The sequence below is a fragment of the Doryrhamphus excisus genome, linkage group LG10, assembly GCF_037039965.1.
Source record: "Doryrhamphus excisus strain RoL-2023G ecotype Guam linkage group LG10, RoL_Dexc_Guam_v1.1, whole genome shotgun sequence".
Lineage (NCBI taxonomy): Eukaryota > Metazoa > Chordata > Actinopteri > Syngnathiformes > Syngnathidae > Doryrhamphus > Doryrhamphus excisus.
Window position 1 is genome coordinate 13,234,929 of NC_136366.1, and position 25,452 is coordinate 13,260,380.

The 25,452-nt window shown below is 38.7% G+C and overlaps 1 protein-coding gene and 1 long non-coding RNA gene across 5 annotated transcripts; both read left to right on the top strand.

The window, feature by feature from the left end:
• The first annotated feature begins 739 nt into the window (after positions 1-739).
• Positions 740-20,086, top strand: stard7 (StAR related lipid transfer domain containing 7). 4 transcript variants are annotated; one of them, XM_058060552.2, is made up of 9 exons: positions 740-836; positions 1,118-1,644; positions 1,734-1,891; positions 1,962-2,011; positions 4,903-5,013; positions 5,085-5,167; positions 5,254-5,353; positions 5,477-5,561; positions 19,107-20,086. In XM_058060552.2, exons 2-9 carry the CDS (start codon positions 1,196-1,198, stop codon positions 19,283-19,285), a joined length of 1,215 nt encoding a protein of 404 aa, XP_057916535.2. In that variant the 5' UTR covers positions 740-836; positions 1,118-1,195; the 3' UTR covers positions 19,286-20,086. The 4 variants fall into 4 exon arrangements, with proteins under 4 accessions (XP_057916535.2, XP_057916526.2, XP_057916509.2 ...); XM_058060543.2 differs by having other exon boundaries at positions 785-975; XM_058060534.2 differs by having other exon boundaries at positions 786-908.
• On the top strand, positions 13,896-14,602 carry LOC144901187 (uncharacterized). The gene is made up of 2 exons (XR_013629333.1): positions 13,896-14,005; positions 14,507-14,602. It is a non-coding gene; the product is annotated as an uncharacterized LOC144901187 (long non-coding RNA).
• Positions 20,087-25,452: the final 5,366 nt, after the last annotated feature.

Consider the following 25,452-nt stretch of genomic DNA (forward strand, 5'->3'; position numbering starts at 1 on the left):
TCACGGGGAGGATTTCTACAATATATATATATATGTTATTTCCCCATATTTCCACACAGTATTTCAGAAATGGTAACACTATGGTGGTCCATAATGGTTTAGCTTTATTCAGTATTAAAGTACTTCTTTCCATTTATGTTGTCTACTTTTGAAGTGAATTATTAAGTAATACCTGCCTTATAATGTTAAAATCAATCTTCCCATTTTAGTATGCCATCTTCGGCATCACTGCATTGACATTGACAGGGCAGACATATGTGTTGTTTCCGTGGCCACCAGCGCCACCTGTCGTCTTGCGTACAAGGTCGGCATTGTGTTCAATTCAAATGGCATAATAGTTATTTATTTTAGTACTCTTGTTTAGTTACACAATGTGAGATAATGAAGACAACTGCGGGACATACCCCCAAGTCTAACAAGGTACGTAAACAGTTGGGCTCTTGAGGCGGCACCATCTGTTCATGCCGCTTGCTATGGTCGCATGTTGATGACGCAAACTCTCGAATAATATATATATATATATATATATATATATATATATATATATATATATATATATATATTTAGCTGAGCTTTAAGTGAATAAATGGGGCAAAATATGACCAGAGAAACTATTCAATAATAAATTTTATCTCGCTGATTCTGAATTCTTTATGCGACCAGGGTCATGCTAGTTCAAGAGCTAATCGTCTTAAAACGAATTCGCCCTCTCGACCAATCAGAACAGTCGTATGAATAATCTCTGTCCAATGCATATGCGTGTTTTATGTGCGTCGGGGTTGAACTTCCTGGTGGGCGTGTCCAAGAGACGACAGGAAGAACAGGAGGTCAAACGAGTAAGGATGCGAAACGTGTGCACGTCTTCGGGATAAAGTCACTGTTTAAACCACATAAACGCCGGAGCGGAGGTACTTAAAGTGTCTACACGCCGAGGTGGTGGTAATCGCACCTTTGATTCAGAAATATTTGATTAAGGTTAGTCTTGCTAAAGTTAGCCGATGCTAAATGTCGCGTGTTCGCTGATAGCAAGCTTGAGTGCAATAATGTGATTGACATTTGAGATAACCTTATGATATATACACGTCTCATATAAACAATCGCATGGTGCATTCTGCAGCTTCTCGACTTGTTAAAAAGCTACTACTTCGCAACTTGATCTGGAGGGATTCATCCAGCCTTTGGGACACTTACCGCCATGTTTCATTCGGTGCCCCGTCGTTTCACCTGCGAGATCGGCGTCAGGACGTCCAGGCTGCAGAGCAAAAGGTTGTTCCGGCAGGCTGTGCAGGAGGAAGGCACAGGCTCGTCTCCATGGTTGGGCAGGGTTACAGGCCTGCTCCTGTCCACCCTCCACAGGGCAGCTGTCCTTGTCGGGGATACTGCAAGATGTGGACAAAAGAGGAAGGGCTTGCTGTCCATATTCATGGACCACTGCAGTTTTTTGACCGGCCAGAGGCTCCGGCGTGCATGTAAGATCGGCGAGCTCTACTCCAACCTGTATTCTGAGAGGGCCAGGTGGACCCTGGCCGGCAGCATGTGGCGCAGGTTCCAGAGCAAGCACCCCCCTACCGGAAGACTGATTGCCGCCCTGGCGGGTATTTTCATGTGGGAAAATGAGAAGATTCAAGACGAGGAGATGCACAGGTTTGGAATAAGCAAAAAGACTAAATATGCAATGCAAAGCCACTATCTTGCTAACAACGCCCTGTGCTAATATTTACATCTACGTGCAGGTGTGGACTTGAGCTGCAAGCACTGGAAGTGGTGAAAAGGCAGAACAACAAAGCGGCCACTGGACACATGGAGCCTGGCTGGGAGGTTGTGATGGAGAAGAAGGACTTCAGAGTCTGGAAGCGGCCCATCCCTGACAGTCACCTCTATGAGTACAGAGGTCAGTTGGCTCACAAACAACAACAATGAAACAAGTAGCTCATAACCATTATTTTGGTGTTGTATCGCAGTGTTGGGCTCCTACAGCGACGTCACACCGAGACAGTTCTTCAATGTGCAGGTACAGTATTCAATTAACCATACAGCAGGGGTCTCAAACTCAATTTACTTGGGGGGCCACTGGGAGCGAGGGTCTGGGCGAGACTGGGCGCATCAGGTTTTCCAAAAAAAAAAAAAAAAATCAATCTGTAATAAATAAATATAATAATAATAATAAAACAGCAAATAATAAAACTTAAGAAACCACATATAGTTGGTGGGTAGACAAATTATTTTTTTTCTGATTAAAATTAACAAAGCATTATTAGAGCCCTGTACACATGACAAAACACGACTATAGTCACGTTTATACTTTTTTTATTTACAACATATTGCGCAACTGCAGGGTCTTGAGACACATGCTAACTCGCAAACTAGAGAGCTAGCGACCTAAACGGTAGCCTTCAAGTTATTTCCTTTAAACTTAAATAGCCAAAAACTTAGCACTTCCACACGGATAGGGAGGATAACTATTAAGTTATTTAACCTTTAATATGAACATTAATCAAACGTAATAATTTTTTCTGGGTACATGATACCATACAGCATCCATATCAAACTTGCGCGGGCCGCACTAACATTAAACTTTAATATCAAGGCGGGGGCCTCAAACTCGTGTCCTGCGGGCCACATTTGGCCCGCGGGCCGCGTGTTTGAGACCCCTGCCATACAGTCTTTACATCAAGAATTTGCCTACAGCCACCGCTGCATTTTTTTGCTAATTATAGACCCCTGACCAAGTACGTGGTCTATAAACCCCAGGGTCTGGAATTAGTGCCATATAAAAAATATTGGCATGACCACACGATATGTGGCTGCAGGCAACCTACTTATGTATATATTTTGAAAATTAACTCCACAAGATGGCAGTAGCTGCTTTTGACGTACAGTGCATCCGGAAAGTATTCACAGCGCTTCACTTTTTCTACATTTTGTCATGTTACAGCCTCATTCCAAACTGAATTAAATTAATCTCCAGGATATCTCTATATATTGCTGCATTCATTTTTCCTTCTATCCTGACTAGTCTGCCAGTTCCTGCTGCTGAAAAACATCCCCACAGCATGATGCTGCCACCACCATGCTTCACTGTAGGGATGGTATTGGCCTGGTGATGAGCAGTGCCTGGTTTCCTCCAAACATGGCGCCTGGCATTCACACCAAAGAGTTCAATCTTTGTCTCATCAGACCAGAGAATTTTGTTTCTCATGGTCTGAGAGTCATTCAGGTGCTTTTTGGCAAATTCCAGACGGGCTGCCATGTTCCTTTTACTAAGGAGTGGCTTTCGTCTGGCCACTCTACCATACAGGCCTGATTGGTGATTGGCCTGATTCATGCTTGGTGTTTGTGCTCTGACATGCACAGTCAACTGTGGGACCTTATATAGACAGTTATTATATTTCCAAATCATGTCCAATCAACTGAATTTACTGCAGGTGGACTCCAATTAAGCTGTAGAAAGATCTCAAGGATGATCAGTGGAAAAAAGATGCACCTGAGCTCAATTTTGAGCTTCATGGCAAAGGCTGTGAATACTTATGTAAATGTGATTTTTTTGTTTTCTATTTTTAATAAATTCAAAAAAAGTAAAAAAAAACCTTTTTCACATTGTCATAATGGAGTATTTTGTGTAGAATTTTGAGGTAAGAGATTAATTTAATTCAGTTTGGAATGAGGCTGTAACATGACAAAATGTGGAAAAAGTGAAGCGCTGTGAATACTTTCCGGATGCACTGTATCCGAAGTAGGAATGCTCCAATCAACATCTGATGATTTGTGTAAAAAACAGCAGATCGGTTTTTGTGATTGGCGTCGGAAGGTGTTTATTAGTATATTTGGCGGGAAATCCGACATGTCTGCTGTGTCACGTGCTTACCAAACTTATCTCTGTTCAGCTATTTTTGCATTTCTTTCTTTACACACTTTACCTAGCTAGCGTTAGCCGCCTAGCTTCCGTAAATGCAACTTCTTACCACAGTGACATTTTTATTTTTAAAACAAAACAAGCTGGGTTGTTAGTTTGGAGCTAATTTTTGTCACACGGTGACGCCACAGGTGTTCATGGAGGTACGCATTAACTGAATAGCTTTTTCTTGTTGTCATTATTACAGCTGCAACAATCAATTAACTAATTAATCAACAACTATTTTGGTAATCCATACATTTTCTGGACCGCTTATCCTCACAAGGGTTGCGGGCCTGCTGTCTTGGGGTGAGAGGCGGGGTACACCCTGGACTGGTGGCCAGCCAATCACAGGGCACATATAGACAAACAACCATTCACACTCACATTCATACCGATGGACAATTTGGAGTCGTCAATTAACCTAGCATGTTTTTGGAATGTGGGAGGAAACCGGAGTCCCCGGAGAAAACCCACGCATGCACAGGGAGAACATGCAAACTCCACACAGAGAGGAGGAGGAATCGAACCCCTCCTAGCTCCGAGCTGTGTGGCCTGCGCTCTAACCATTAATTAACCAATGAATTTGATTTGAACATGCATCAGGGTACAATGGAATATATCACATAAATCAATTCATAAATAATGATGTAACCATCAAAATGGTGAAAAATAACAACAACCTGTTCCATAGTTTGCTTCCACATAAATGCTGTAGCTTTTTAATGTCCTCGCACGTAAGTGTTTCATGTTTAGTTCTTCCCTGAGATCATATTTCTCCTCTCCTGTAGAGAAGTGTTGTATGATATTTTTAGTTAATAGGTTATTATAACAATGATTATAAAATCCAGATTACATTAGATACCCCAGCATGCCTATTTAAAATGTTGCTCCTCAGCTGGTGTGGTGTCATGTGATGGTGTATTTGTGGCTTCCTCTTTAACACTGCTGCCTGCTGTATTAATAGCACAATAACAACATGGCTGACCTCTGTCTTGCCTTGGGTTCAGTTGGACACAGAGTACAGGAAGAAGTGGGATGCTCTGGTTATCAAACTGGAAGTGGTGGACCGAGACGCCAACACAGGCTCTGAAGTTGTTCACTGGGCTACACACTTCCCTGTGAGTTCCTCCTCCTCCTCTTCTCGATCTGCCTCCGAAAATACAACAACTAAATCCATTTTCCATCACAGTATCCCATGTACTCAAGAGACTACGTGTATGTGCGACGCTACGACGTGGACTTGGAGAACAACCTGATGATCTTGGTGTCCAGGTTGGCGTTTACAAGTCAATGTCATGCACCAGCAGTAACATTTGAATACATCAATGAACATAATAAATATGACACTTTTTTTAAAGAGCTGTGCAGCATCCCAGAGTTCCAGAGTCTCAGGACTTTGTGAGAGTTCACACGTACAAGTCCAAGATGGTCATCCGCCCGCACACGTCCTTTGATGAGGTTATTATCATATATCATTGCATAGAATGAGCTCTAAAAATCAGTTTAATCCAGTTTACATAAGACTATAAGATTATTTTATGGCTGTGCCACTTATTTAAATGTTACCGCTTGTGTTCCCAGAATGGCTTTGACTACCTACTAACTTACAGCGACGACCCGCAGACTGCCTTCCCTCGTTACTGTGTGAGCTGGATGGTGTCCAGTGGTGAGTTTTTTTGATTTTTTTCCCAGCCAACTAACCTGGCAACACTCTCACATACAGCACAGTATATAGTACCTGAATTACTTTTATATTTCAATATTGAACAAAGCAAAATTTGTTCTCAATCAAAAATGTAAATATGGTTCTACTATATCGAACTTATTGTTGTTGAGTCGTGTTGTATTCATTTATTATGTCACTATATGTTTACATTACCATATACTTCTGTATGTGTATAAAAAATGATACATATGTATGTGTGTATTAGGGATCGATATCGGCCAATACTTGCTTTAAAACACCGATCCTTTCCACCGATCAGCACCGCCCCCACTGCAGCATTCACAACAAGCATGTCCGCTGTGTGTGGGACTTCCAGTCTTTGTGAGGGTGATATAAGTTTTGCACCCTGCAAAACGCGCCTCAAAAATGTCATCATCTGGCTATGAGTACCGGATTTGGGAGCATGCAGACATGATGCAGCACTTTTAGAACAGGAGGAACTTTCGTTGCATGCAAGGCTGGCATTTTATGCCATTTTTGGATGCTTCTGGGGCCCCTCTTGAGTGTGTGTGAAGTTTCCTCTGTTTTTTTTACCAAAAAAGTGCATTAGAAGCAAGTTGAAAAAACGATATACTAACCCCTTATGTTTTTTGTCAAAAATCACCACCCTCAAACTCTGGCATTTTATGCCGTTTTTGGGTGCTTCTAGGGCCCCTGTTGAGTGTGTGTGTGAGGTTTTCCTTGTTTTCTGACCAGAAAAGTGCATTAGAAGCAAGTTGAAAAAAACTAAAAAAAAATGACATACTAACCCCTTACGTTTTTTTCAAAAATCACAAAATTTAAAACTGCCATTTCATTCCCTTTTTGGGTGCTTCTGGGGCCCCTGTTGAGTGTGTGTGAGGTTTCCGCTGTTTTTTTTTTTTTACCAGAAAAGTGCATTTTCAACAAGTTGAAAAAATTGAAAAAAACGACATACTAACCCCTTACGTTTTTTTCAAAAATCACAAAATTTAAAACTGCCATTTTATTCCCTTTTTGGGTGCTTCTGGGCCCCCTGTTGAGTGTGTGTGAGGTTTCCGCTGTTTTTTTGACCAGAAAAGTGCATTTTCAGCAAGTTGAAAAAATTGAAAAAAACGACATACTAACCCCTTACGTTTTTTTCGAAAATCAACACCCTCACACTTTGGCATTTTATGCCATTTTTGGGCTCTTCTGGGCCCCCTGTTGAGTGTGTGTGAGGTTTCCGCTGTTTTTTTTTTTTACCAGAAAAGTGCATTTTCAGCAAGTTGAAAAAATGGAAAAAACGACATACTAACCCCTTACGTTTTTTTCAAAAATCACAAAATTTAAAACTGACATTTTATTCCCTTTTTGGGTGCTTCTGGGGCCCCTGTTGAGTGTGTGTGAGGTTTCCGCTGTTTTTTTGACCAGAAAAGTGCATTTTCAGCAAGTTGAAAAAATTGAAAAAAAACGACATACTAACCCCTTACGTTTTTTTCGAAAATCAACACCCTCAAACTTTGGCATTTTATGCCATTTTTGGGCTCTTCTGGGCCCCCTGTTGAGTGTGTGTGAGGTTTCCGCTGTTTTTTTGACCAGAAAAGTGCATTTTCAGCAAGTTGAAAAAATGGAAAAAAATGACATACTAACCCCTTACGTTTTTTTCAAAAATCACAAAATTTAAAACTGCCATTTTATTCCCTTTTTGGGTGCTTCTGGGCCCCCTGTTGAGTGTGTGTGAGGTTTCCGCTGTTTTTTTGACCAGAAAAGTGCATTTTCAACAAGTTGAAAAAATTGAAAAAAACGACATACTAACCCCTTACGTTTTTTTCGAAAATCAACACCCTCAAACTTTGGCATTTTATGCCATTTTTGGGCTCTTCTGGGGCCCCTGTTGAGTGTGTGTGAGGTTTCCTTTGTTATTTTCACCAGAAAAGTGCATTTTCAGCAAGTTGAAAAAATTGAAAAAAACGACATACTAACCCCTTACGTTTTTTTCAAAAATCGACACCCTCAAACTTTGGCATTTTATGCAATTTTTGGGCTCTTTTGGGCCCCCTGTTGAGTGTGTGTGAGGTTTCCGCTGTTTTTTTGACCAAAAAAGTGCATTTTCAGCAAGTTGAAAAAATTGAAAAAAAACGACATACTAACCCCTTACGTTTTTTTCAAAAATCACAAAATTTAAAACTGCCATTTCATTCCCTTTTTCTGGGTGCTTCTGGGGCCCCTGTTGAGTGTGTGTGTGTGAGGTTTCCTTTGTTATTTTCACCAGAAAAGTGCATTTTCAGCAAGTTGAAAAAATGGAAAAAAATGACATACTAACCCCTTACGTTTTTTTCAAAAATCACAAAATTTAAAACTGCCATTTTATTCCCTTTTTGGGTGCTTCTGGGCCCCCTGTTGAGTGTGTGTGAGGTTTCCGCTGTTTTTTTGACCAGAAAAGTGCATTTTCAACAAGTTGAAAAAATTGAAAAAAACGACATACTAACCCCTTACGTTTTTTTCGAAAATCAACACCCTCAAACTTTGGCATTTTATGCCATTTTTGGGCTCTTCTGGGGCCCCTGTTGAGTGTGTGTGAGGTTTCCTTTGTTATTTTCACCAGAAAAGTGCATTTTCAGCAAGTTGAAAAAATTGAAAAAAACGACATACTAACCCCTTACGTTTTTTTTCAAAAATCGACACCCTCAAACTTTGGCATTTTATGCAATTTTTGGGCTCTTTTGGGCCCCCTGTTGAGTGTGTGTGAGGTTTCCGCTGTTTTTTTGACCAAAAAAGTGCATTTTCAGCAAGTTGAAAAAATTGAAAAAAAACGACATACTAACCCCTTACGTTTTTTTCAAAAATCACAAAATTTAAAACTGCCATTTCATTCCCTTTTTCTGGGTGCTTCTGGGGCCCCTGTTGAGTGTGTGTGTGTGAGGTTTCCTTTGTTATTTTCACCAGAAAAGTGCATTTTCAGCAAGTTGAAAAAATGGAAAAAAATGACATACTAACCCCTTACGTTTTTTTCAAAAATCACAAAATTTAAAACTGCCATTTTATTCCCTTTTTGGGTGCTTCTGGGCCCCCTGTTGAGTGTGTGTGAGGTTTCCGCTGTTTTTTTGACCAGAAAAGTGCATTTTCAACAAGTTGAAAAAATTGAAAAAAAACGACATACTAACCCCTTATGTTTTTTTCGAAAATCAACACCCTCAAACTTTGGCATTTTATGCCATTTTTGGGCTCTTCTGGGCCCCCTGTTGAGTGTGTGGGAGGTTTCCGCTGTTTTTTTGACCAGAAAAGTGCATTTTCAACAAGTTGAAAAAATTGAAAAAAATGACATACTAACCCCTTACGTTTTTTTCGAAAATCAACACCCTCAAACTTTGGCATTTTATGCCATTTTTGGGCTCTTCTGGGCCCCCTGTTGAGTGTGTGTGAGGTTTCCGCTGTTTTTTTGACCAGAAAAGTGCATTTTCAGCAAGTTGAAAAAATGGAAAAAAACGACATACTAACCCCTTACGTTTTTTTCAAAAATCACAAAATTTAAAACTGCCATTTTATTCCCTTTTTGGGTGCTTCTGGGCCCCCTGTTGAGTGTGTGTGAGGTTTCCGCTGTTTTTTTGACCAGAAAAGTGCATTTTCAACAAGTTGAAAAAATCGAAAAAAACGACATACTAACCCCTTACGTTTTTTTCGAATATCAACACCCTCAAACTTTGGCATTTTATGCCATTTTTGGGCTCTTCTGGGCCCCCTGTTGAGTGTGTGTGAGGTTTCCGCTGTTTTTTTTTTACCAGAAAAGTGCATTTTCAGCAAGTTGAAAAAATGGAAAAAACGACATACTAACCCCTTACGTTTTTTTCAAAAATCACAAAATTTAAAACTGACATTTTATTCCCTTTTTGGGTGTTTCTGGGGCCCCTGTTGAGTGTGTGTGAGGTTTCCGCTGTTTTTTTGACCAGAAAAGTGCATTTTCAGCAAGTTGAAAAAATTGAAAAAAACGACATACTAACCCCTTACGTTTTTTTCGAAAATCAACACCCTCACACTTTGGCATTTTATGCCATTTTTGGGCTCTTCTGGGCCCCCTGTTGAGTGTGTGTGAGGTTTCCGCTGTTTTTTTTTTTTACCAGAAAAGTGCATTTTCAGCAAGTTGAAAAAATGGAAAAAACGACATACTAACCCCTTACGTTTTTTTCAAAAATCACAAAATTTAAAACTGACATTTTATTCCCTTTTTGGGTGCTTCTGGGGCCCCTGTTGAGTGTGTGTGAGGTTTCCGCTGTTTTTTTGACCAGAAAAGTGCATTTTCAGCAAGTTGAAAAAATGGAAAAAAATGACATACTAACCCCTTACGTTTTTTTCAAAAATCACAAAATTTAAAACTGCCATTTTATTCCCTTTTTGGGTGCTTCTGGGCCCCCTGTTGAGTGTGTGTGAGGTTTCCGCTGTTTTTTTGACCAGAAAAGTGCATTTTCAACAAGTTGAAAAAATTGAAAAAAACGACATACTAACCCCTTACGTTTTTTTCGAAAATCAACACCCTCAAACTTTGGCATTTTATGCCATTTTTGGGCTCTTCTGGGGCCCCTGTTGAGTGTGTGTGAGGTTTCCTTTGTTATTTTCACCAGAAAAGTGCATTTTCAGCAAGTTGAAAAAATTGAAAAAAACGACATACTAACCCCTTACGTTTTTTTCAAAAATCGACACCCTCAAACTTTGGCATTTTATGCAATTTTTGGGCTCTTTTGGGCCCCCTGTTGAGTGTGTGTGAGGTTTCCGCTGTTTTTTTGACCAAAAAAGTGCATTTTCAGCAAGTTGAAAAAATTGAAAAAAAACGACATACTAACCCCTTACGTTTTTTTCAAAAATCACAAAATTTAAAACTGCCATTTCATTCCCTTTTTCTGGGTGCTTCTGGGGCCCCTGTTGAGTGTGTGTGAGGTTTCCGCTGTTTTTTTGACCAGAAAAGTGCATTTTCAGCAAGTTGAAAAAATGGAAAAAAATGACATACTAACCCCTTACGTTTTTTTCAAAAATCACAAAATTTAAAACTGCCATTTTATTCCCTTTTTGGGTGCTTCTGGGCCCCCTGTTGAGTGTGTGTGAGGTTTCCGCTGTTTTTTTGACCAGAAAAGTGCATTTTCAACAAGTTGAAAAAATTGAAAAAAACGACATACCTAACCCCTTACGTTTTTTTCGAAAATCAACACCCTCAAACTTTGGCATTTTATGCCATTTTTGGGCTCTTCTGGGGCCCCTGTTGAGTGTGTGTGAGGTTTCCTTTGTTATTTTCACCAGAAAAGTGCATTTTCAGCAAGTTGAAAAAATTGAAAAAAACGACATACTAACCCCTTACGTTTTTTTTCAAAAATCGACACCCTCAAACTTTGGCATTTTATGCAATTTTTGGGCTCTTTTGGGCCCCCTGTTGAGTGTGTGTGAGGTTTCCGCTGTTTTTTTGACCAAAAAAGTGCATTTTCAGCAAGTTGAAAAAATTGAAAAAAAACGACATACTAACCCCTTACGTTTTTTTCAAAAATCACAAAATTTAAAACTGCCATTTCATTCCCTTTTTCTGGGTGCTTCTGGGGCCCCTGTTGAGTGTGTGTGTGTGAGATTTCCTTTGTTATTTTCACCAGAAAAGTGCATTTTCAGCAAGTTGAAAAAATGGAAAAAAATGACATACTAACCCCTTACGTTTTTTTCAAAAATCACAAAATTTAAAACTGCCATTTTATTCCCTTTTTGGGTGCTTCTGGGCCCCCTGTTGAGTGTGTGTGAGGTTTCCGCTGTTTTTTTGACCAGAAAAGTGCATTTTCAACAAGTTGAAAAAATTGAAAAAAAACGACATACTAACCCCTTATGTTTTTTTCGAAAATCAACACCCTCAAACTTTGGCATTTTATGCCATTTTTGGGCTCTTCTGGGCCCCCTGTTGAGTGTGTGGGAGGTTTCCGCTGTTTTTTTTTTACCAGAAAAGTGCATTTTCAGCAAGTTGAAAAAATGGAAAAAACGACATACTAACCCCTTACGTTTTTTTCAAAAATCACAAAATTTAAAACTGACATTTCATTCCCTTTTTGGGTGCTTCTGGGGCCCCTGTTGAGTGTGTGTGAGGTTTCCGCTGTTTTTTTGACCAGAAAAGTGCATTTTCAACAAGTTGAAAAAATTGAAAAAAACGACATACTAACCCCTTACGTTTTTTTCGAAAATCAACACCCTCAAACTTTGGCATTTTATGCCATTTTTGGGCTCTTCTGGGCCCCCTGTTGAGTGTGTGTGAGGTTTCCGCTGTTTTTTTGACCAGAAAAGTGCATTTTCAGCAAGTTGAAAAAATGGAAAAAAATGACATACTAACCCCTTACGTTTTTTTCAAAAATCACAAAATTTAAAACTGCCATTTTATTCCCTTTTTGGGTGCTTCTGGGCCCCCTGTTGAGTGTGTGTGAGGTTTCCGCTGTTTTTTTGACCAGAAAAGTGCATTTTCAACAAGTTGAAAAAATTGAAAAAAAACGACATACTAACCCCTTATGTTTTTTTCGAAAATCAACACCCTCAAACTTTGGCATTTTATGCCATTTTTGGGCTCTTCTGGGCCCCCTGTTGAGTGTGTGGGAGGTTTCCGCTGTTTTTTTTTACCAGAAAAGTGCATTTTCAGCAAGTTGAAAAAATGGAAAAAACGACATACTAACCCCTTACGTTTTTTTCAAAAATCACAAAATTTAAAACTGACATTTCATTCCCTTTTTGGGTGCTTCTGGGGCCCCTGTTGAGTGTGTGTGAGGTTTCCGCTGTTTTTTTGACCAGAAAAGTGCATTTTCAACAAGTTGAAAAAATTGAAAAAAACGACATACTAACCCCTTACGTTTTTTTCGAAAATCAACACCCTCAAACTTTGGCATTTTATGCCATTTTTGGGCTCTTCTGGGCCCCCTGTTGAGTGTGTGTGAGGTTTCCGCTGTTTTTTTGACCAGAAAAGTGCATTTTCAGCAAGTTGAAAAAATGGAAAAAAACGACATACTAACCCCTTACGTTTTTTTCAAAAATCACAAAATTTAAAACTGCCATTTTATTCCCTTTTTGGGTGCTTCTGGGCCCCCTGTTGAGTGTGTGTGAGGTTTCCGCTGTTTTTTTGACCAGAAAAGTGCATTTTCAACAAGTTGAAAAAATTGAAAAAAACGACATACTAACCCCTTACGTTTTTTTCGAAAATCAACACCCTCAAACTTTGGCATTTTATGCCATTTTTGGGCTCTTCTGGGCCCCCTGTTGAGTGTGTGTGAGGTTTCCGCTGTTTTTTTTTTTACCAGAAAAGTGCATTTTCAGCAAGTTGAAAAAATGGAAAAAACGACATACTAACCCCTTACGTTTTTTTCAAAAATCACAAAATTTAAAACTGACATTTTATTCCCTTTTTGGGTGCTTCTGGGGCCCCTGTTGAGTGTGTGTGAGGTTTCCGCTGTTTTATTGACCAGAAAAGTGCATTTTCAGCAAGTTGAAAAAATTAAAAAAAATGACATACTAACCCCTTACGTTTTTTTCGAAAATCAACACCCTCAAACTTTGGCATTTTATGCCATTTTTGGGCTCTTCTGGGCCCCCTGTTAAGTGTGTGTGAGGTTTCCGCTGTTTTTTTGACCAGAAAAGTGCATTTTCAGCAAGTTGAAAAAATGGAAAAAAATGACATACTAACCCCTTACGTTTTTTTCAAAAATCACAAAATTTAAAACTGCCATTTTATTCCCTTTTTGGGTGCTTCTGGGCCCCCTGTTGAGTGTGTGTGAGGTTTCCGCTGTTTTTTTGACCAGAAAAGTGCATTTTCAGCAAGTTGAAAAAATTGAAAAAAACGACATACTAACCCCTTACGTTTTTTTCGAAAATCAACACCCTCAAACTTTGGCATTTTATGCCATTTTTGGGCTCTTCTGGGCCCCCTGTTGAGTGTGTGTGAGGTTTCCGCTGTTTTTTTTTTACCAGAAAAGTGCATTTTCAGCAAGTTGAAAAAATGGAAAAAACGACATACTAACCCCTTACGTTTTTTTCAAAAATCACAAAATTTAAAACTGCCATTTTATTCCCTTTTTGGGTGCTTCTGGGCCCCCTGTTGAGTGTGTGTGAGGTTTCCGCTGTTTTTTTGACCAGAAAAGTGCATTTTCAGCAAGTTGAAAAAATTGAAAAAAACGACATACTAACCCCTTACGTTTTTTTCGAAAATCAACACCCTCACACTTTGGCATTTTATGCCATTTTTGGGCTCTTCTGGGCCCCCTGTTGAGTGTGTGTGAGGTTTCCGCTGTTTTTTTTTTTTACCAGAAAAGTGCATTTTCAGCAAGTTGAAAAAAATGGAAAAAACGACATACTAACCCCTTACGTTTTTTTCAAAAATCACAAAATTTAAAACTGACATTTTATTCCCTTTTTGGGTGCTTCTGGGGCCCCTGTTGAGTGTGTGTGAGGTTTCCGCTGTTTTTTTGACCAGAAAAGTGCATTTTCAGCAAGTTGAAAAAATTGAAAAAAAACGACATACTAACCCCTTACGTTTTTTTCGAAAATCAACACCCTCAAACTTTGGCATTTTATGCCATTTTTGGGCTCTTCTGGGCCCCCTGTTGAGTGTGTGTGAGGTTTCCGCTGTTTTTTTGACCAGAAAAGTGCATTTTCAGCAAGTTGAAAAAATGGAAAAAAATGACATACTAACCCCTTACGTTTTTTTCAAAAATCACAAAATTTAAAACTGCCATTTTATTCCCTTTTTGGGTGCTTCTGGGCCCCCTGTTGAGTGTGTGTGAGGTTTCCGCTGTTTTTTTGACCAGAAAAGTGCATTTTCAACAAGTTGAAAAAATTGAAAAAAACGACATACTAACCCCTTACGTTTTTTTCGAAAATCAACACCCTCAAACTTTGGCATTTTATGCCATTTTTGGGCTCTTCTGGGGCCCCTGTTGAGTGTGTGTGAGGTTTCCTTTGTTATTTTCACCAGAAAAGTGCATTTTCAGCAAGTTGAAAAAATTGAAAAAAACGACATACTAACCCCTTACGTTTTTTTTCAAAAATCGACACCCTCAAACTTTGGCATTTTATGCAATTTTTGGGCTCTTTTGGGCCCCCTGTTGAGTGTGTGTGAGGTTTCCGCTGTTTTTTTGACCAAAAAAGTGCATTTTCAGCAAGTTGAAAAAATTGAAAAAAAACGACATACTAACCCCTTACGTTTTTTTCAAAAATCACAAAATTTAAAACTGCCATTTCATTCCCTTTTTCTGGGTGCTTCTGGGGCCCCTGTTGAGTGTGTGTGTGTGAGGTTTCCTTTGTTATTTTCACCAGAAAAGTGCATTTTCAGCAAGTTGAAAAAATGGAAAAAAATGACATACTAACCCCTTACGTTTTTTTCAAAAATCACAAAATTTAAAACTGCCATTTTATTCCCTTTTTGGGTGCTTCTGGGCCCCCTGTTGAGTGTGTGTGAGGTTTCCGCTGTTTTTTTGACCAGAAAAGTGCATTTTCAACAAGTTGAAAAAATTGAAAAAAACGACATACTAACCCCTTATGTTTTTTTCAAAAATCAACACCCTCAAACTTTGGCATTTTATGCCATTTTTGGGCTCTTCTGGGCCCCCTGTTGAGTGTGTGTGAGGTTTCCGCTGTTTTTTTTTACCAGAAAAGTGCATTTTCAGCAAGTTGAAAAAATGGAAAAAACGACATACTAACCCCTTACGTTTTTTTCAAAAATCACAAAATTTAAAACTGACATTTCATTCCCTTTTTGGGTGCTTCTGGGGCCCCTGTTGAGTGTGTGTGAGGTTTCCGCTGTTTTTTTGACCAGAAAAGTGCATTTTCAACAAGTTGAAAAAATTGAAAAAAACGACATACTAACCCCTTACGTTTTTTTCGAAAATCACAAAATTTAAAACTGCCATTTCATTCCCTTTTTCTGGGTGCTTTTGGGGCCCCTGTTGAGTGTGTGTGAGGTTTCCGCTGTTTTTTTGACCAGAAAAGTGCATTTTCAACAAGTTGAAAAAATTGAAAAAAACGACATACTAACCCCTTACGTTTTTTTTGAAAATCAACACCCTCAAACTTTGGCATTTTATGCCATTTTTGGGCTCTTCTGGGCCCCCTGTTGAGTGTGTGTGAGGTTTCCGCTGTTTTTTTTTACCAGAAAAGTGCATTTTCAGCAAGTTGAAAAAATGGAAAAAACGACATACTAACCCCTTACGTTTTTTTCGAAAATCAACACCCTCAAACTTTGGCATTTTATGCCATTTTTGGGCTCTTCTGGGCCCCCTGTTGAGTGTGTGTGAGGTTTCCGCTGTTTTTTTGACCAGAAAAGTGCATTTTTAGCAAGTTGAAAAAATGGAAAAAAACGACATACTAACCCCTTACGTTTTTTTCAAAAATCACAAAATTTAAAACTGCCATTTCATTCCCTTTTTCTGGGTGCTTCTGGGGCCCCTGTTGAGTGTGTGTGTGAGGTTTCCTTTGTTATTTTCACCAGAAAAGTGCATTTTCAGTAAGTTGAAAAATTAAAAAAAACGACATACTAACCCCTTACGTTTTTTTCGAAAATCAACACCCTCAAACTTTGGCATTTTATGCCATTTTTGGGCTCTTCTGGGCCCCCTGTTGAGTGTGTGTGAGGTTTCCGCTGTTTTTTTTTTACCAGAAAAGTGCATTTTCAGCAAGTTGAAAAAATGGAAAAAACGACATACTAACCCCTTACGTTTTTTTCAAAAATCACAAAATTTAAAACTGCCATTTTATTCCCTTTTTGGGTGCTTCTGGGCCCCCTGTTGAGTGTGTGTGAGGTTTCCGCTGTTTTTTTGACCAGAAAAGTGCATTTTCAGCAAGTTGAAAAAATGGAAAAAAATGACATACTAACCCCTTACGTTTTTTTCAAAAATCACAAAATTTAAAACTGCCATTTTATTCCCTTTTTGGGTGCTTCTGGGCCCCCTGTTGAGTGTGTGTGAGGTTTCCGCTGTTTTTTTGACCAGAAAAGTGCATTTTCAACAAGTTGAAAAAATTGAAAAAAACGACATACTAACCCCTTACGTTTTTTTCGAAAATCAACACCCTCACACTTTGGCATTTTATGCCATTTTTGGGCTCTTCTGGGCCCCCTGTTGAGTGTGTGTGAGGTTTCCGCTGTTTTTTTTTTACCAGAAAAGTGCATTTTCAGCAAGTTGAAAAAATGGAAAAAACGACATACTAACCCCTTACGTTTTTTTCAAAAATCACAAAATTTAAAACTGCCATTTTATTCCCTTTTTGGGTGCTTCTGGGCCCCCTGTTGAGTGTGTGTGAGGTTTCCGCTGTTTTTTTGACCAGAAAAGTGCATTTTCAGCAAGTTGAAAAAATGGAAAAAAATGACATACTAACCCCTTACGTTTTTTTCAAAAATCACAAAATTTAAAACTGCCATTTTATTCCCTTTTTGGGTGCTTCTGGGCCCCCTGTTGAGTGTGTGTGAGGTTTCCGCTGTTTTTTTGACCAGAAAAGTGCATTTTCAACAAGTTGAAAAAATTGAAAAAAACGACATACTAACCCCTTACGTTTTTTTCGAAAATCAACACCCTCACACTTTGGCATTTTATGCCATTTTTGGGCTCTTCTGGGCCCCCTGTTGAGTGTGTGTGAGGTTTCCGCTGTTTTTTTTTTTTACCAGAAAAGTGCATTTTCAGCAAGTTGAAAAAATGGAAAAAACGACATACTAACCCCTTACGTTTTTTTCAAAAATCACAAAATTTAAAACTGACATTTTATTCCCTTTTTGGGTGCTTCTGGGGCCCCTGTTGAGTGTGTGTGAGGTTTCCGCTGTTTTTTTGACCAGAAAAGTGCATTTTCAGCAAGTTGAAAAAATTGAAAAAAAACGACATACTAACCCCTTACGTTTTTTTCGAAAATCAACACCCTCAAACTTTGGCATTTTATGCCATTTTTGGGCTCTTCTGGGCCCCCTGTTGAGTGTGTGTGAGGTTTCCGCTGTTTTTTTGACCAGAAAAGTGCATTTTCAGCAAGTTGAAAAAATGGAAAAAAACAACATACTAACCCCTTACGTTTTTTTCAAAAATCACAAAATTTAAAACTGCCATTTTATTCCCTTTTTGGGTGCTTCTGGGCCCCCTGTTGAGTGTGTGTGAGGTTTCCGCTGTTTTTTTGACCAGAAAAGTGCATTTTCAGCAAGTTGAAAAAATTGAAAAAAAACGACATACTAACCCCTTACGTTTTTTTCGAAAATCAACACCCTCAAACTTTGGCATTTTATGCCATTTTTGGGCTCTTCTGGGCCCCCTGTTGAGTGTGTGTGAGGTTTCCGCTGTTTTTTTGACCAGAAAAGTGCATTTTCAGCAAGTTGAAAAAATGGAAAAAAACGACATACTAACCCCTTACGTTTTTTTCAAAAATCACAAAATTTAAAACTGCCATTTTATTCCCTTTTTGGGTGCTTCTGGGCCCCCTGTTGAGTGTGTGTGAGGTTTCCGCTGTTTTTTTGACCAGAAAAGTGCATTTTCAACAAGTTGAAAAAATTGAAAAAAACGACATACTAACCCCTTACGTTTTTTTCGAAAATCAACACCCTCAAACTTTGGCATTTTATGCCATTTTTGGGCTCTTCTGGGGCCCCTGTTGAGTGTGTGTGAGGTTTCCTTTGTTATTTTCACCAGAAAAGTGCATTTTCAGCAAGTTGAAAAAATTGAAAAAAACGACATACTAACCCCTTACGTTTTTTTCAAAAATCGACACCCTCAAACTTTGGCATTTTATGCAATTTTTGGGCTCTTTTGGGCCCCCTGTTGAGTGTGTGTGTGAGGTTTCCGCTGTTTTTTTGACCAGAAAAGTGCATTTTCAGCAAGTTGAAAAAATGGAAAAAAATGACATACTAACCCCTTACGTTTTTTTCAAAAATCACAAAATTTAAAACTGCCATTTTTATTCCCTTTTTGGGTGCTTCTGGGGCCCCTGTTGAGTGTGTGTGTGAGGTTTCCTTTGTTATTTTCACCAGAAAAGTGCATTTTCAGTAAGTTGAAAAAATTAAAAAAAACGACATACTAACCCCTTACGTTTTTTTTTAAAATCAACACCCTCACACTTTGCCATTTTATGCCATTTTTGGGCTCTTCTGGGCCCCCTGTTGAGTGTGTGTGAGGTTTCCGCTGTTTTTTTGACCAGAAAAGTGCATTTTCAACAAGTTGAAAAAATTGAAATAAACGACATACTAACCCCTTACGTTTTTTTCGAAAATCAACACCCTCAAACTTTGGCATTTTATGCCATTTTTGGGTGCTTCTTGGCCCCCTGTTGAGTGTGTGTGAGGTTTCCCGTTTTTTTTTTTTTTTACCAGAAAAGTGCATTAGAAGCAAGTTGAAAAAAACAACATACTTACGAAGGACGTGGAAAATAATCGATATTAATAAATGCGCATGTGCGCGATGCGAGTGCATCGGTTCATTCACTTGGTATGGCTGCAATTGACGGGTGAAATCTTGAAATGTTGTCATATGAAACGTTGGGTTGAAAAACCCCAAATTAAAAATTGTATTTGTTTGCTTTTCCTGACAGGTATGCCTGACTTTTTGGAGAAGCTTCACACAGCGGCTCTGAAGGCCAGGAACTTGGAAGTGGGGGTGTATGACTATGCCAGTGTCATTAAAAGCAGTGACACAGGCCGCCAACAGAGCCAGGAGCGTCTGGCTGCAGAGAAGAGCCACACTGGAGGTCCGGGACAGATGTTTGCTTGAACACACATGGAGATAGAGCCCACGGTGGATTTGTGCAGATGAAACCCTCCAAAAACCCAAATATTTTGGGTGTGGTGTGTGTGTAGGTTTTTTTTTTGTAGATGAAGAAAAGAAGAATGGATCTGAGCCCTGGCGTTCATGCAAAATGTGTGCTGTGTGTGTGCTGCAACACTGGTCCATGGGAGATGACACGGCCAAATTGCTTTGTCTCGCTTTATGACGATGCTGTGGCAAACCTGACTAAAGAAGACAAGGACAAATTTAACGGGTGTGCTTTTGCAGTAATTACGATAGAACATGGCTGATTAATCTCCGCACTGACTAATGAAGGACTGAGGCCGCAAGATTGGTTGCTTTTCACATTTCTGCACAAGAATAGCTTGCTCATATGACTGACATTTGGGCTATCATGATGACTTTTAGGGCTCTTGTGAAGCTAAAACCAGTCCTTCCACAGCAGGGGCACAGTGTCTTCTAACAACCATTGAATCCTCACACCAGTGGTAAACATGCACTTATAAATGTATGTACTGCATGTTTGAGAGTCTGTTTTTTGGGACACGGTGAAATTAAAGGTTACCCCATTTCAAGTCTTGTAGCAAACAAACATCTCACACTGTTGGTCATTTGTGCTACAGTCTGTTGTACGTCCATTAAAAAAAAAACTACTGGAATAGCCCTATCATGCTAACTCACTGTGATGGAATTCTGCTGCATTTTGTTTTGTTATATCATCAAAGTCATCCTCTTCTGAATGTACACACAACGCCACCTATAAACAATAAAAACGTTTACAGCCTGGCAATGTGGCATAAAGACATGTAATTTACATGGTGTTTTCATCAGGCCTTCGCTACAGCTACCACGGAGGGGAGGGCCTTTTCTCAGCACCAATGAAAGCTAGCCGGCGTCACATTGATTTGCATATATTTCCCATCAGCCCCCGCCAGACTGACTTAGACTTTATAACTGTTTGTTAGCATTGCTGGTTGTGAGTCTCCGTAAAACAGTTCAACATAGGTTGTCGACAATACTATAAAACTATAAAGAACACTATAATGTATTCTAATCTTCAGAATAAACTCGTAAGTACCACCATGACTAAGGAAAAAGTGGTATTATACTCAGTAAGCAGCGTTTCTAGACAGCATTGCTACGGTAGCACGCTAACTAAAATTGGATTACGGTAAAGAGAAGATTAGTATAGGATGGCACGCAAATTTGTGGCGTGAGCCAACTTTTACTTTGGCTTCTATCCTAATTTTAATATCTCAATATTTATAATTTATGTCACTCATTGACGTAAGTCAGTCGAATCACTCAAGTCACCTGTCAGAGTAATGCTCAGAAACTGCTGAAAGCTTTTCTACACACATGCAGGACATTTCTGTATCTTGAGCAACAATCTCCATCATTTTATATGAAAAGGTTGATTAACAACATAGATAGAATTAGATAACCGCTAAGAACATTACAGTTGACTGATTCAATACACACACCTTAATGATGAAAAGCGTCACTCTCTGCTTCAGCTACTGCATTCTCCTCAGTTGACACATCAGCCTAAGTACAAATTGGAGAAAAATCAAAAGAGATTCAAACATGGAGTGTCCAAAGTGTGTTTCGGAGGCCACGTACAGCTCTAGCTATTTTTTTCATTGGAAAAATCCCTCTAAAAATCAATAACGCAATAATATTTGGTTCTTTAACAAAGTTTCTTTGCATATTGAATTGGCGGACTGGTGCAATGGCGACACCTTGTGTTTCCACTCGTTACATCACCGCATCAAACAAAAACAATTTAAAACTATGATATTAATCATTCAATGAAAAAAAAACGACAAAGGGGACAATTCATCACACAAAAACAACAGCACAGCGAAAACAGGGTGTGAAAACAGGACGCGTTTGGTCACCCGTTTGTAGTGTAATTAGCTTGTCCACAGCTTCCCTCTCACCTGGCAGCCATATGTAAAGTTAGCGAACAAGTAGGTCGTTGGATTAGTTAAACTTCTAACACGTTCACATTTCCTCAATGTATATTTGTTACGTGTTGCTAACTAGCTTAGTTGGCTAAGTCGAAATGCCTTATTATCTACGGAAGCCTTTGAGGGTCAAAAAGCATTTGTTTTCTACTTTCGTATTATACGTCCTTACCGTGTTAAAACGTCAGTTTCAGGAAAAAATACTTAGTAAATTAGTCCACTTCCCTAATAAGATCAAATCAGATGAAGTTGTGTCATTTCAGTGTCTCTATCCCCACTCCGCCTTCCTTTTTACGGTAAGCAATTTGCATTAAGTTGGCCCATGACAGCTGCCGTAGTTCAGGCTAATTGGATCACGTAGAAATGTCTGGGTTAAATGTCAAGGCTGAACGTTTGTCTGTAACAGAATAAATGCGTATATAAGGATAAAAATCAATGCAATTACTTTTTGAGGGATGTGTTCTATTTTTATGTATAAAATATACTTGGAGCTCATAGATACACACACTGTTCATGATCAGTATTCATTTAACACAAGTGTGGCAATAACATGATATCATCCGCCTTTAAGAGCACACATTGGCATGACGCAATGTCTCCTAAGAGCATTAATAAAAAGGACCTCTGAAATTAGAAGACATTTTTGGTGGCGGCGAGCACTTACTGTAATTGATGGACTCTGCAAATCTGCCATGTTGGATTTTTTGGGGGGGGGAAGAGGAAATGACCACTTGGGACAGAAACATTGGCTTTATTTTGTGTTCTTTAGTCACAATTTAAACACACGGGATATCCGGGGGAAATTTATTGCAAGACACACACAGGGTCACACCTTTAGGAGTCCAAGGTAAAGAAAAAAAAAAAGATGCTTTTCGAGTGGAAGGTGCTCACAAAGGCTCCAAAGTGCTTGGCACAACCATGGACGGATGACGCACTGCATGGTTAGATCAAGCACAATGGCGCCCTGGGCCGGGTCAGAAGAAGGAACAACCACAATCAAGACTCAATCAAGATGGGGTCCTAAAATTATTTATGAAAGGGCCACATTGTATTGAAGTTCTTTTTTTTCAGTTTTATTTGTGGAATGGCTGTTTTTGTTATTTTTTTTTTAGCTGGAAGTGACACAAGAACGTGGCAAATGATTGTATATATATATATATATATATATATTACACACTTTTTAAAGCAATAAATATATATATATACACTTTTTTTAAACAATATATATATACATTTTGCACCAAACTCATAGCAAGAGACAAGGTGAGATTTTCATGGAAGTTGACGTCTAAAAAGTGTCTCATTCTTGGTCTGTATTAGTCATAAACTAGCCAAATTCTGAGCTGAATCCCATTTTTATTAATTGAATGTGTATCTCTTAGCTAGAAATGAAACAACTAATTCACAAAGGACACTAAAAAAGCCATTAAAAAATAGACAGTTGTTTTAGTAGTTTGTTGATCCCCAAATGATTCCTAAACTAGCCTAATCTTGAGCTGAAGTGCATTTTTATTTGTGGAGTAGGCATCTTTTAGTTAGAAATGACACAAAAAAGCAGCCAAAAATGAAACAAAAATAAATTGTGTTAGTTATAGCCCCAATTATTAATAATAAAATTGAGTCACGGTGCATTTTTATCACTTCATCTGTCTGTCGTTGAGCTGGGAATGAGAGAATAAATCTGTGTAAATATGAGGAAATATTTTTTTAATTGTCATTCATTTTCTATTTAATATCTTGAAGTTGGAGTCTAACAAGTAAAAGTGAAAAATTGAGTTTTAATATAGAGTTAAGTCCAAATTAGTAATTTGAAATGTGAAGATGTGAGCTTTTTTCATTATTTTAAATGAGAATGTTGAATTTATAGTTTCTCCAGAAGTGACCAGGATCCTTCCAAATGATGCAAAGATTGCGTTTTCTTAAAACGCTCCTTCCTGATCACGGCTATGAATATTTTTCCCAGTATGAAATTGCAGAAATCACTGAAAAAGAAACCTTCTTGCGTCATTTCCAGCCCAGTCGACGTATTATATAGGAACTATACAATAAAATAAGGGGTATTACTTATTTTTGTATCAATTGAAACATTTTTTAAAAATTGCAAAAACATACTCTGGTGTTATTTCCATTTCCAATCACAAAAAAATGTTCGAAAAATGAATGAAAAATAATGCTAGGTCATTGCGGCATGAGGAAAAAAAAGGGGGGCTCCACCCTTCCTGCGGTAAAACTGCGTCAAACCCCACCCACGCCCATCCTTCTTAACGGTCATTGCAAATCGATGATGGGGATTTCATCTTTTTTTTAGAAAAACTTCACCCAAACTTGAACGACTCACGTTTTTTTTTTGTTGGTGTTTTGTTCGATTCACCTGACATTTTAAACCTAACCCTATTTTCTTCCTACCTAAATCTCATTACCTTTCCTTGAGTCTCCATCATCTCCTTTGGGGTGACGCTTGTGTCACGAAGCGATGTGAACTCGGAGAAAGCTTACGTTTGGTGGTGATATGACATGAAGATGGAAAGGAGAAAAAAACATGGAGATGATGATTGTGATACTTCATTACCTGCTTGCCGGGTTCACCTGTTGTGCTCTCATCATCTGAAAAGTGGAGACAACATCTCATCATAGTAGTAACACAGGTGAGAGATTAGAATTATATAAAAAAAACAAAAAAAAAAAGACACACCTTTCTGACACATCTGTTGGCTGTGAAGTTTCTCTTGAAGGTGAGCGCTGAGGGTGTTCGTTGAGTGGGTTGCGGGTCCCCCCCGCTGGGATGCTCCAGCCCGCTCTACGACTGGAGACAGACTGTCCCGGCTGCGTCCTCAGCACCCTTCAAGTCCCCGTCTCCTGCCCCTCCTTCCAGCTAGGAGGGGTTAGTGATGTGATGTCGGGATAGGTGCGCTACCAAGGGGCGATGGTATAAGCTACCATTGGACACAGGATGGGGAGGATGGCTCTGGTTCCGCATTTCATAAATATTAATACACAACCCCCCCGCTCCTTAAATGGCCAGTTTATTTAATTTTGTTAGTGGGGGGAGTGGGAGTGCTTTATTCACTAAATGGTTTTTATTAGTGGCCGCTCTTCAATTCTTTCATTAGCTAAAGTGCTGCTATAATTTACAGGGGGAAAGAAAGGAGGGGCGGGGGCGGTGTCTCATCCACGAGCTGTTGGGACAAGACCTGCCAAGTCCTTCAAGCACTCACATTCATACTTTGGCTTTATAGGGCCCTGCCGTTCCAAGGTTTCAAAGCACAAAATGCTATAACGTGGACAAACTTTTGAGAAGATTTCCCACAAAACCTGAAAGTTGTTTAATCTATTCTATTTCATCAGCAATTACAATGAACTTGATTTGATGGGCCAATCAAATTGGGTGAAATCACATGCTTACGTTGCAACCTCAAGTGACCAAAAACGGTTCCCGGCCATTCTGTCATTTTAGTTCATTTGGGTTCCTCAGGATTTTGGTTTACAAAGTAAACATTTTTTTTTAGTCAAAAATGTTTTTTTTTTTTTGACTAAACCAAAACTATGTCTACAAAGGTCTAGTTGAAGGTGGTTAGATGATTATACATTAATTTGCACTAAAGAAAAATATTGGTAAAAAATATATTATTCTATAGCTGTGGTTTCCTTAATATTAGAACTTTTCCTCAACTTAATATTCCGCCAAAAAATACAACTTTTGTTTCTCATAATAGTAAGACTTTAAGTTGATGCTACTAAAATGAAAATTTTAAACTCATAATATTACAAGCTTATTCTCATTAAATTTTAACTTTTTTCTCTTAATATTTTCACTTTCCATTCACAAAATTACCGCATTTTTTAAATTTTTTGCTAAATTCTACTTTTTGTAAATTATCTTCTTAGTTATGACTTTATTCCTGAAATATTCTGACTCTTTTTCACAACATTAATGTCCAAAAGCGATAACTGTATTCCTTGTTTTGTTTCTCATAATATTAACGCTTTTATAAAATATGTTTTCTTTTGTATTTGACCCCCGCCCCCATATAATATTACGTTATTCTTGTAAAGTATTTATTGTCTTAATATTTTGACTTCCTTCTTGTACAATTGCTGCAGATTTTTGCTGTTTATTATAAGTGTACTTTTAGAATGTGCTGCAGGCCAATAAAAAAAAAGCAGCCGCAAATGATGGCAAAA